Source organism: Bos taurus, chromosome 19 (genome assembly GCF_002263795.3).
Source record: "Bos taurus isolate L1 Dominette 01449 registration number 42190680 breed Hereford chromosome 19, ARS-UCD2.0, whole genome shotgun sequence".
NCBI lineage: Eukaryota > Metazoa > Chordata > Mammalia > Artiodactyla > Bovidae > Bos > Bos taurus.
This window is the reverse complement of record NC_037346.1, coordinates 24105556-24118120: the sequence shown is the minus strand read 5'-3', so window position 1 is coordinate 24118120 and position 12565 is coordinate 24105556. Positions and strand designations below refer to the sequence as shown.

General features: G+C 46.1%; 1 protein-coding gene across 1 annotated transcript; it reads right to left on the bottom strand.

The window, feature by feature from the left end:
* Positions 1-1224: 1224 nt before the first annotated feature.
* On the bottom strand, positions 1225-2202 carry OR1R1 (olfactory receptor family 1 subfamily R member 1). Its single transcript, XM_024980588.2, has one exon. It carries the CDS (start codon positions 2200-2202, stop codon positions 1225-1227), a length of 978 nt encoding a protein of 325 aa, XP_024836356.1.
* Between the last annotated feature and the right edge of the window lie 10363 nt (positions 2203-12565).

Sequence of the window (12565 nt, the reverse complement as noted above, 5' to 3'; positions counted from 1 at the left end):
AGTGGAATATGTGGGTCCTCCATTGTTCTTCACCCCCTCCATGATGGCAGTTAAAAGCTGGGGCATACTCTTCCAGTTATTTTCTATGCACAGACTAACTGTATATATTATAAATAAATAGGACTAAATTGTAGCTGCCATTTTCTCATTATCACTTAAAATATGTTCTGAATTCATCATTTCAAGTAAGGACATGTAACTCTTCTAGAAGCTATGTAATGTTTTGTTAAATTGATGTTATTTACCATAATTTATTTAAATAATCTATTCTTGGTGGACATTTGGGTTGTTTTCAGTTTTTTTATTATTTTGAATAATGCTTCGATTTTATTTACTGGTTCACATGCTTTTTGTGGACTTATGCTGTGTTTCTGTGGACATATTTTCAGAAATGGGTATACTCAGTCAGAGGATATGAACATTTTTAATTGGATAGAAACTGTCAAACCACTTCCAAGGAATTCTTCTCAAGTAAACTCCTTCCAAAATTAAACGAGAGTGGTCATTTCTTTTTGATATTCTCAATGCTGACTATTTTGCCTTCAGAATATTTGTTGTTATTGTTCAGTCACTCAGTTGTGTCCGACTCTGCGACCCCAAGGACTTACAGTCCATGGGATTCTCCAGGCCAGAATACTGGAGTGGGTAGCCTTTCCCTTCTCCAGGGGATCTTCCCAACCCAGGGATCGAACCCAGGTCTCCAACCCAGGTCTCCCACATTGCAGGCGGATTCTTTACCAGCTGAGCCACAAGGGAAGCCCCTCAGAATATTTATCTCTTTAAATAACTAGTTCTTTCCCAAAGTTTCTAGAAAAGGAGTCTGTAGGGATGTGGACTACATTGCAAGGCATCTTTAAAAAACCACTTAAAAAACCTTAAACCTTCTCTGTTTCTCTGATTTCTTCTCCACCCACAGGGTTGCTGCTGGTCACTCTCCCCTGCCCCCTGCCCTCTCCACAAGATTCATTTCCTCCTCAGCTGCTTGTTCCCCTTCCATTTTCCCAAAATTTAGAAGTAGACTCTATTTTAGACATTCAGGCAATACAGAAATGAATTTGGCTTATTGCTCTATCCCTATCCCCTTGAATAAACATCTTGTCCCGTTGGCTTCAGATCTAATTTTTAATGTAACAAGAAATAAGACATTGCGGGATTAAACGTTGCTCGGATTTTGGAAAGCTATAAAAAGGAGGGGGACGGGAGAGTGGAGTTCTGTAATCATTATTATTGAGATGCCAGTGAGTCCAGACCTGCCCTCACACCTCTTGGGGGTGCAGCCCTCCATCGGAGCCCCCTTTTTAGGGCGCCCTTGACTTCTTTGTTGCGCAGGCTGTAGATGAAAGGGTTCAGGGTCGGGGTAACCACCGCATAGACCACGCTGGCCAGGCGGTCGTAGCGGGCCGAGTAGGCAGACGACGGCCGGAAGTAGACGGAGAGGATGGAGCCGAAGAAGAGCGACACCGCCACCAGGTGGGCCCCGCAGGTGGAGAAGGCGCGGCGCCGGCCCCCTGCCGACCGCACCCCCAGCACCGCGGCGAGGATGCGCGCGTAGGACAGGGCCACCAGGATCAGCGGGGTCAGCACCACGGCCAGGCCCTCGGAGAAGATGGCCGTCTCCGCGGCCGACGTGTCCGAGGTGGCCAAGCTCAGCATCACTGTCATGTCGCAGAAGAAGTGGCGCACGGGGGTGGCGCGCGGGTAGGAGAGCTTGGAGATGAGCAGCGTGTGCAGCAGCGAGTGCAGGTGCGCCACGGCCCAGGACGCCCCCACCAGCGCCATGCAGCGCCCGGGGGTCATGACCGCCGCGTAGTGCAGGGGCCGGCACACGGCCGCCGCGCGGTCGTAGGACATGGCCGCCAGCAGGTAGCTCTCGGTGATGCCCAGAGCCACGAAGAAGTACATCTGGGCAAAGCAGCCCCGGAAGGACACGGCCTGGCCCGGGTGGAGCAGGCCGGCCAGCAGCCTGGGGACAGTGACGGTGGTGAAGCAGACATCCACGAGGCTCAAGTGACCCAAGAAGTAATACATGGGGGAGCGGAGGGCCCCGTCGGACCTCACCAGCACCACCATGCTCAGGTTGCCCAGGGCATTGACCAGGTAGACGCCAAGGAAGAGGAGGAACAACAGCGGGTGGATGTCTGTGCCGTCCATCAGGCCGAGGAGGAGGAACTCTGGGCGGGAGGTGAGGTTGGCCAGAGCCATGGAGTGGCCGCCACGGTGGGGGCCCTGAGAGGAGAGAGGAGACAGCCCAACGTAAATTCTGGCATCCCTAGGTAGATTTCTGCATGTTTTAAAATATGAATATTTTTTAAAACTTCTTCTTGCTAAAATGGTGTAGGGACCACACTGCTCATCCGATAATCCTAGTTTTGTGAAGAAATTTAGTCTCAGAAGGGTGTTCTGGGCACTGGGGGGGGTCTCAAGATTTGGAGTAGATCTGACCTGATTTTGAGTCCTCGGTCTATCATTTAGGGCTCTCTGAGCCTCAGTTTCTTCTTCTTTAAGTGAGAAAAATATTAGTTGCTACTCCTACAGTTGTGAGGATGTACTTAATCACTCAGTCGTGTCCCACTTTTTGTCAGCCCCATGGACTGTAGCCCACCAGGCTCCTCTGTCCAAGGACTTTTCCAGGCAAGAATACTGAAGTGGGCTGCCATTTCCTTCTCCACAGTTGTGAGGATAGGGTGGGTAATAAATCTAAAATACTTGGCACAGTGCCCAGCACATGATAGGCATTAAAGACTGTCATCTATCATCTATCAAGTATCTATCTATCTACCATCTATCTATCCAGGCTTCCCAGGTGGCTCAGTGGTAAAGAACCCGCCTGCCAATGCAGAAGATGTGGATTCTGTCCCTGGGTCAGGAAGATCCCTTGGAGAAGGAAATTGGCAATCCACTCTAGTATTCTTGCCTGGGAAATCCCTTGGACAGAGGGGCCTGGAGGACTACATATAGTCCGTGGGGTCACAAAAGGGTCGGACATGAATCAGTGACTAAACAACAACAATCTATCCATCTATATCTTCAACGACATCCTCATCATTTGTTTAGTGAAACCAGTAGTTAGGGGCAGAATTGAGACCCAGTTTCTCACAAGACACCTTACTATGTTTGCCTTTCATGAATTCACCACATATTATTTGGCAGCTCAGGGAGGCTTTAGTTATTTAAGTATGTTTTTTCTTAATCTCATCTGAAACCTGCTTCCCTGTAACTTCCACAAGTGGCCCCGGTTTTGGCCGCTGGGGGCCATACACCAAATCTGCTTTCTCTGCAGCTTTTCACATTGTGTTCGAAGAAATCTGTTCGAGGTCCACTGAGTCTTCTTTTCTCCAGTCCAAACACCCTGGTGCCGTGGATCCTTCCTTATAGGACTCCGTTTCCAGGTCTTTTTCCATTCTGGTTACCCTCTACATCGTCAGTGTTTTTGGACACAGTGCTCTAAGCCGGAGTTGGGCTGTGTGGCACTCAACAGTTCAATAGTCCACCTCACGTGAGTTTATCAAGTGCTTGCTTTGGGTCAGGTGCTGTGTTGGTCTCTCGGACTATGAAGGTAGGTCAGTCTTTGTCCTTGACCTCCAGCCATGCACCATGTAAGAAGCAGTACTAACTATGAACAAAGTAGGAATGATTTCCTCTGCTTGGCTGATTCAAGGAAGATTCCAAAGTGAAGGGTTGAACTGGGGTTGGGAGAGTGAGTAGGAGATCATCAGACAGAGACTTGGGAATAGGAAGAGAATTTCAGGTAAGGGGAAGAGTGAACATGTGGCTTCTTCCCTGGAAGGCAGAGTGGAGTCGGGTGGGGAGGAAAATAGAACCCACGGTGAGAAGGCAGCAGGGGAGCGTTGGGTTTGTCACCTGGAGGGCAGTGTGCCAGGTCTCAGGGCTGTCTGCAGAGTCTGTGGGCTGGTCCCCCTCCTGGCCAGAGGTCACTGGTCTTAGGGACAGATACACCGTTACCCATCTCTGCCCAGAGACTTCAGCGTGTTTCCTGTGGGCTGGAACAGCAGCCTTAGAGAGAGAGAAAGAGAGAGAAAGCCAGACCTATAAGGGCCCCAGGAATTCCTGGGCATGCTGTTTCCACCCATCTCTGCTGCCCTGCCAGTCTCCCCATTGCCCACTAGATACGGTGTGAACCACTCAGCCTGGCACCCAAAGCCTTCCAGCTTGGCTCCCAGGATTCCTCTCCAACCTCAGCTCTGGCTGCTTCCACATTATTCCCTTTCCCAACCCCAGCCAGGATGGTCTTGTCACTGTCTCTCTCTCTCTTTTTTTTTTTTTTAACAAATATATTTGCCACTTCCATCATTAAAAAAAATTATTTATTTACTTTTGGCTGTGCTGGGTCTTTGTAGCTGCATGGATTTTTCTCTGGTTGTGGCGGTGCACGGGCTTCTCATTGTGGTGGCTTCTCTTGTCATGGAGCACAGGCTCAGTAGTTGTGGCCCAGGGGTTAGTTGCCCCACAGCATGTGGGATCTTCCCAAATTAGGGATCAAACCCATGGCTCCTGCATGGGCAGGCGGATTCTTTACCACCGCACCACCAGGGAAGCCCTTGTCGCTGTCTCTGGCTTACACCTTTCTCGCATGCCTTTCCTGCCATGGCTCCCTACCTGCTGCGCTCTTCCTACCCCACCCCAATACCCAGCCCCAGGTTCACCTCCTCCAGGAAGCCCTGCTTTCTTCCTTTTTTTTTTTAAAATATGTATTTATTTCTTTTTGAAGTATAATTGCTTTACAATGTTTTAATTTCTGCTGTACAACAATGTGAATCAGCTATGTGTATACATATATCTCCTCCCTCTTGGGCCTGCCTCTCATCACCCCCATCCCACCCCCCGAGGTCATCACAGAGCACCAAGTTGAGCTCCCTGTGCTATAGGGAAGCTTCCCATTAGCTGTCTATTTCACACGTGCTGGTGTGTATATGCCAGTGCTCCTCTCTCAGCTCCCACCTCCTTTCTTGACTTCTTCAGCCCACATGAATTTCTCTCTCCTCCATCTCTTGTAACCTTCATTTGGAACACGGCCCTCATTTGCTGCTATTACAGTGACTTTTGCTGCTGTGATGCTCGTCTTCCCACTAGATGACAAGTTCTCTGAGGACAGATGTTTAGTTGTCTGCTATGCCTAATAGGAACAGACAACTAAATATCTGCCCTCAGAGAACTTGTTTGAACTGTCCCGGCAGCCAGGGAAGGCTACAGTGAGGAGGTGGCATTTGAGTAGGACAGACAAGTGTTCATCAAGAGAGGCAGAGATAGTGAAGATCTAAGAATGGGAATGCCAGCTCCCAGGTAGCTTGCAGCCCTAAATCTTATACGGAAAAGGTCACCTTTGTAGGAAATACTCAGATGCACCAAGACACAGAAGCACAAGGGGATGTGAGTCTGATAAATCCAGACACACAGACATGCCAGAGACATACTCACCCCCACTAGGACATGTGAACACTCACATACATGTGTTTACAGGTAGGACAGACCCACACAGATGCACACACGGACCCATCCATAGATGTACATGCCACATACACCTGAAGAGTCAGACCCAGATACATACCTCCTCCAACTCCCACCAACGCCAGAGAAGCAAAGAGACCTCCATGGATCTTCCTGGGCACACTGAGACCCATGCAGGAATCTGCACACAAAACCAACAGCTTCTTCCTTCCTTTCTCTTGTCTCAGGTCTCCATCTGCCTTAACAGAGTGGGGAATGGTCGGTGGGCCCTAGGTCTCTCAGTTTGGGGAGTGTCTGTCTAATTCCTTGACCCTGGTCTCTTGCTGGTCAACCCAGATTCTTCTTTGGATGGCATCCCAAATAGCTTTCTCTGCAACTCCTGTTTTAACCCAAGATGTAGTCTTTCTAGGGCTTCCCAGGTGGCTCAGGCGTAAAGAATCTGCCCGCTAATTCAGGAGCTATAGGAGATGCAGGTTCAATCCCTGTGTCGGGAAGATCCCCTGGAGGAGAAAATGGCAACCCACTCCAGTATTCTTGTCTGGAGAATCCCATGGACAGAGGAGTCTGGTGGGCTATAGTCCACAGGGTTGCAAAGAGTTGGACACAGCCAAGCACAACAACACGAACCCTTTCTATTCCAAGGTCTTCCTCTCCTCCTTTGCTTTCCTCCCCCAACTTCTCATTCATTCTTCTTTAATAATTTACATGGCAGTCTTACCTGCTGTACCTACTCTACACCAGGCAGTAAGCATTGAGAGCTAAGACATTCTCAAAGAGTTCAGGGATTTCCCTGATGGTCCAGTGGTTAGGAATCTGCCTTGCAAATGCAGGGGACATGGGTTCAATCCCTGGTTGGGGAACTAGGATCCCACATACTGCAGGGAAACTAAACTTGCCTGCTGCAACTACTGAAGCCTGTTCTCTCTGGAGCCTGAGCGCCACAAATACTGAGTCCACACACCACAACTAGAGAGTCCATCTACCACAGTGAAAGATCCTGCATGATGCGATGAAGATTCTGCGAGCTACAACTAAGACCCGAGGCAGCTAAATAAATAAATAAATATATTCTTAAAAAGAGTTCACCTTCCTTCCTACCTCTGTATCAGCCAACTGGCAGTGATTCTAAGATATCATCTCCCCCAACACCCATGTCACAAATGGGAAGCAGGACCCAGAGAACACTGACTTCATTCAGCAATTTGGTGACAAAGCCAGGATGTGAATCTGGGGTTCGGAGCCTACCCAAGTTTTCATGCACTTTCCCATCCTGTCTGCCACACATTGGAGGCTATTTCTCATTTCCCTGTCACTCAGGCGTTCGGTTTACCCATTCGCCTTCCTGCCTTTGATTATTCCACTCTCTGCTAGCAAGTCTCCTGCCTGACCGCTCACCTGTGAACACATGTGGGCTCCACCCTTCACACCATATACCGGATGCTGCTCGGCTTCCAGCCGCGGAGATAAGGCAGGTATGCCCTGGAGAGGAAGAGCTACCTCAACAGCCTAAGGCCATGCAGGCTGGGAACAGAGGGGTCACTAAGTAGTTAACCAGGCAACTCCATGGAGAGCTATGCCCTCTGCACCCACAGGCCCCAGGAGGACCCTCTGTTCTCAGCCAGCATGGTGCCTTCTCTCCTGTCCTAGAGAGACTGAATGGTAGAGAGGGGATGCAAGGGTCTGAGAGCCCAGAACTGGGAAGACACCCCTCCATGTGGTAACACCTGTGTTGCCCCCGTGTCCCCAAAGGATACTATCGCTCCTCTACCTCCTCCTGAGGGGGTCCTGAGAGGGGCAGGGCTTGTCGACAACCACACAGCCAGAAGACCCTGGTCTCTTCTTTCTGGAAGTACCTATGCCGAGCTGCAACCATCACCCCTAAACCTGCCACCTCACTGTGATTCCTTTGCTCAGAAAAGAGTTCTTTCTTCTGATGCCATTGTGAGGAGAGTGGTGAAGTGGAGCTGAGGACTCTGATGCCCAGTGGCCCAGCATGGACCCTAGAACCTCTTCCCCAAGGCCCAGGGAGCAGCCCTAAAGGTCCCATCTAACCTGGAAGCCCAGGGAAGCAGGAAGGGCTGGAGGTGATGGCAGATTCACCCCAGGAAAGCAGATCATGGGACACTCGTGGAGCTGCTCCTGATGGACTGCAAGGATGCTGCTCTCTGTAAGCCCACAGCCCGGGTCAGAGATGCCAGGATCTCAGCCCTGACCGGCCGGTGCTGGGGCAAGATGATTCCCACTGCTTGTTCCAAAGCCCTTTGACTGTCTTGTCCTTCTCACTGGCCTGGCAAAGCAGCCCTCCTGCATCTGGAGGGCCCAGACTAATTCCCAGGCTCATCAATTTCTCTCGAGGACAGTCTCTATCTTTATCTCTCTCTCACCTGCCCTTCCTCCACCTGGTGTACCTTTTAACACTTGGGGACTGATAGCCACATCTCAGGGGATGAGCCTCTTTAGCTTGATCATTCATTTGAAAACATTGCTTGGGGACCATAGGGTGCCGGCCCTGCTGGGCTCTGAAGAGAGTCAGAGAAGTCTTGGAGTGAGTGAGAAGCCCCCAGTGAGTCTCTTCTCCTCTCTTCATCTGTTTCCTCTTTGGTAAATGGAGAGAGATGAACTGGTAGAGTCTGATTTTCCCTTTCGTGTTGGAAGGTGGGACATTCTGAGATTGCACCCTGAATGGTTAACAGGCAGATCAGAGAGAGATTTAGGCACAGGGGTAAAGAACGTGCCTGCCAATGCCAGAGATGCAAGGGATGCAGGTTCGATTCCTGGCTCCAGAAGATCCCCTGGAGAAGGGAATGGCTCCCACTCTTGTATTCTTGCCTGGAGAATCCCATGGACAGAGGAGCCTGCTGGGTCACAGTCCAAGGGGTTGCAAAGAGTCAGACACTGAACGACTCACATTTTCACTTTCATGCTAATGACTGCATGTTTCATACAGTGGACATGCCACAAGTTATTTAATCATTATGGTAATTTGGAACAAAAAGTAAGGGAGGTATGTCAATTTAAGTGTTACTTTCTTCCACGAAGCTTTCCTAAGATCCCAGAGAAAAAAATCCAGGGTCAAAAAGGTGAATATTTCTGTGGCTGCTGACAAATGTGGAGAAGAAATTCATCAAGCAAGCTTTTTTACTACTTACACAAGCCATCACCAATGGCTGAGTGTGTCTTCTCCTCACTGTGAAATGCTATTATGATTTTTAGTATTAGTTTTTATTTTCTTGATTTTAGCTTCTGTGGAAAACAGAACTTTGTTTTCATTTCCTTTGGCTGTTAAATCCATGAGCTGTAATCATGGCTTTACCTGTTTCTGGTAGAGTGTAGCCAACTCTGAATCAGGGTCTTGGCCTCTCTTGGGCCTTGCATCTGAAAAGCAATAAGCTGCACAACAATACATCTAGGACAGGAGGGGAGTTTAGAAACATGTCTATGTATTGCTGAGTCCCTTTGCTATGTACCTGAAACTATCACCATATTGTTAATCTGTTAAACTCCAATACAAAATAAAAAGTTAAAAAAGAGACATCTAATATTTGCATTTTTTCTTTAGTGTAAACCATTTAAAATAAGTTTTATTTTATATTCAGATCAGATCAGTCACTCAGTCATGTCCGACTCTTTTCGACCCCATGAATCACAGCATGCCAGGCCTCCCTGTCCATCACCAACTCCTGGAGTTCACTCAAACTCACGTCCATTGAGTCAGTGATGCCATCCATCCATCTCATCCTCTGTCATCCCCTTCTCCTCCTGTCCCCAATCCCTCCCAGCATCAGAGTCTTTTCCAATGAGTCAACTCTTTGCATGAGGTGGCCAAAGTACTGGAGTTTCAGCTTTAGCATCATTCCTTCCAAAGAAATCCCAAGACTGATCTTCAGGATGGACTGGTTGGATCTCCTTGCAGTCCAAGGGACTCTCAAGAGTCTTCTCCAACACCACAGTTCAAAAGCATCAATTCTTTGGCGCTCAGCCTTCTTCACAGTCCAACTCTCACATCCATACATGACCACAGGAAAAACCATAGTCTTGACTAGACAAACCTTTGTTGGCAAAGTAATGTCTCTGCTTTTGAATATGCTGTCTAGGTTGGTCATAACTTTCCTTCCAAGGAGTAAACGTCTTTTAATTTCATGGCTGCAGTCACCATCTGCAGTGATTTTGGAGCCCAGAAAAATAAAGTCTGACACTGTTTCCACTGTTTCCCCATCTATTTCCCATGAAGTGGTGGGACCGGATGCCATGATCTTCGTTTTCTGAATGTTGAGCTTTAAGCCAACTTTTTCACTCTCCACTTTCACTTTCATCAAGAGGCTTTTGAGTTCCTCTTCACTTTCTGCCATAAGGGTGGTGTCATCTGCATATCTGAGGTTATTGATATTTCTCCTGGCAATCTTGATTCCAGCTTGTGTTTCTTCCAGTCTAGCATTTCTCATGATGTACTCTGCATAGAAGTTAAATAAACAGGGTGACAATATACAGCCTTGATGAACTCCTTTTCCTATTTGGAACCAGTCTGTTGGTCCAGTTATTTTATATTAGCATAGTTATAATTCTCAGACAAATGAATAAATACAAGATGAATATCATTAAGTTTTGTATTGGTTAGAATTGACTTGTGTACTGATTTCAAAATATATACCATGCTACATGAACACAGAAAGAAATATATATATAATATTTAAAATATTTATATTAATTTATTAAATAAATTAATTTGTTTAATAAATAAATATTAATTAATGTAATAATCAACAATCTAAATATATGTAAATGTTTTGTTTAAAAATATTTATATACTAGTTTTATGTTATAACAATATAAATATATTTATATTTTATAAAAATAAATATTTTTTCATATTTCCTTCCACTTTCTCACTCAAGTGAGAAATTATACTCTATGAACAATTATTAGTATTGTTATTATTTTGTAAAGAGGATATCACATTAATTTGTGTTAATCTTATTTGGGTAAATGGAAAGAAGCTGATATTGTAAATGATCTTTATTAAGGATCAGAGAACAAACTGAACTTAATCGTGTTTAGGAAGAGTATAAATTCAGAATCTAGAGGAAAAACCTCAGATGCTAGGTCATGACTTTCCATACAACTGGACATTTGATTCCAGCTTGTGAAGTATGTCAGAGTCGCCTCCCAGGAGTCATGGACTTAGGTTGTTGAATTTTCTCTGTGGATTCTTTTTAAAGACCTTTCATTTTCTGAGGAGTTTACATGCAACTGTAAATGCTTCAGGGCAAGAATTTATATTGAATATTTTCTTGTCTTAGAATGTGCTTTAGTGAAAATGGAATTAGTAGTGTTGGTTGGATATTGTAATATATTGCTAAATTAAGAACATAGTTTATTATGAATAAACCTAGAAGACTTTGTTAAATAATAAAATATGCATTATGGTTCTGAGCTATAAGAATGCTGTAATTTGTAAACGTGCCCTGGGTGAAAATTTTGCATCGGGTTGAACTGCCTTCTGAGGGCAATCTTTATGTTTTCCAGCTCACATCATTCTAAATAAGTTAAATCTGACATTTTAGAATATGTGGACCTGCTTCCCAAACTGCTATTTTAAGAGTTGAGTCACCCATAACAGTAGAGTAAAGAACACGTGTTAGTATCTCTGAAACACATACACAGAGTGTACTATCAGATGTAGAAAACTTGCAATACAGAAATCAAGACTTCTTGGAAGGCAGACCCTACAGAAATAATACCAGTTTCCCAAAATTCTGAGGGTCTTCCTAACAGAAACAACTTGTTGATTTTTGTTGTCAATCAAAACATTTGAAAATATAATCCCACAGCAAAGGATAAAATGACAGGTCACCTGGAAAAGACATATTAAGAAACAGGTAGGATTAAACTTTGAAGAAGGCAATGGCACCCCACTCCAGTACTCTTGCCTGGAAAATCCCATGGATGGAGGAACCTGGTAGGCTGCAGTCCATGGGGTTGCTAAGAGTCGGACACGACTGAGCGACTTCACTTTCACTTTTCACTTTCATGCATTGGAGAAGGAAATGGCAACCCACTCCAGTGTTCTTGCCTGGAGAATCCCAGGGACGGGGGAGCCTGGTGGGCTGCAGTCCATGGGGTCGCACAGAGTAGGACACGACTGAAGTGACTTAGCAGCAGCAGCAGCAGAATTAAACTTGGTTTTAAGAACTCACATTGCTTTACAATTTAAAATTTGAAGGAGAAGGCAACATGGGAACTAGAATACTTTAAAATCACACATCTGAACAATGTCAGGTCTTCATAAACGTACTTGGGATGGGGGACTCTTTGGCATGCTCTTTTATATAGAACTGATAGAGAAGCATATGTTTGAAACCACAAACATGAAAGGTGTAAAATGGAGAAGGAAAACATATTACTTCAGAAAGAATATATCTAAAAGAAAGTGGCATTCAACCCAAAGAAGTTGACAAGCGGCGGATGTGAACAACTGGATCCTCAAATATATAACTTAAGTAGTTCAGTTCAGTTCAGATCAGTCGCTCAGTCGTGTCCGACTCTGTGACCCCATGAATCGCAGCACGCCAGGCCTCCCTGTCCATCACCAACTCCCGGAGTTCACTCAGACTCACGTCCATAGAGTCAGTGATGCCATCAAGCCATCTCATCCTCTGTCGTCCCCTTCTCCTCCTGCCCCCAATCCCTCCCAGCATCAGAGTCTTTTCCAATGAATCAACTCTTTGCATAAGTAGTTAAGTACAGTGAAAAAGTTTACTAGATGATTAAAGACATCTTAAGACAGAGAAGTTGGGTTGAGTTCTGCCTCTGGGAATTGTCTGAGAAACCAGTTCAGCTCCTTATCCACCTCTCTGCATGTGATCACACACACCCCATTCTAGCGCCCTCGAGACTTTACTTATAGAGGCTCTTAGGCTTTGTACCACCGTATGTTCTTGGAATGAGATCTTCCTCACACTTGGGAGAAGAGAGAGGAAAGAATAGGAGATCAGGAAAAAGTATAAGAAAAATAAGAAGAAGGAAAAATAAGAACATCAACTGCAGGAATGATGAAACAGATCTGAATCTGCATAATTTGAGATACTTTTGAGGTGATTGA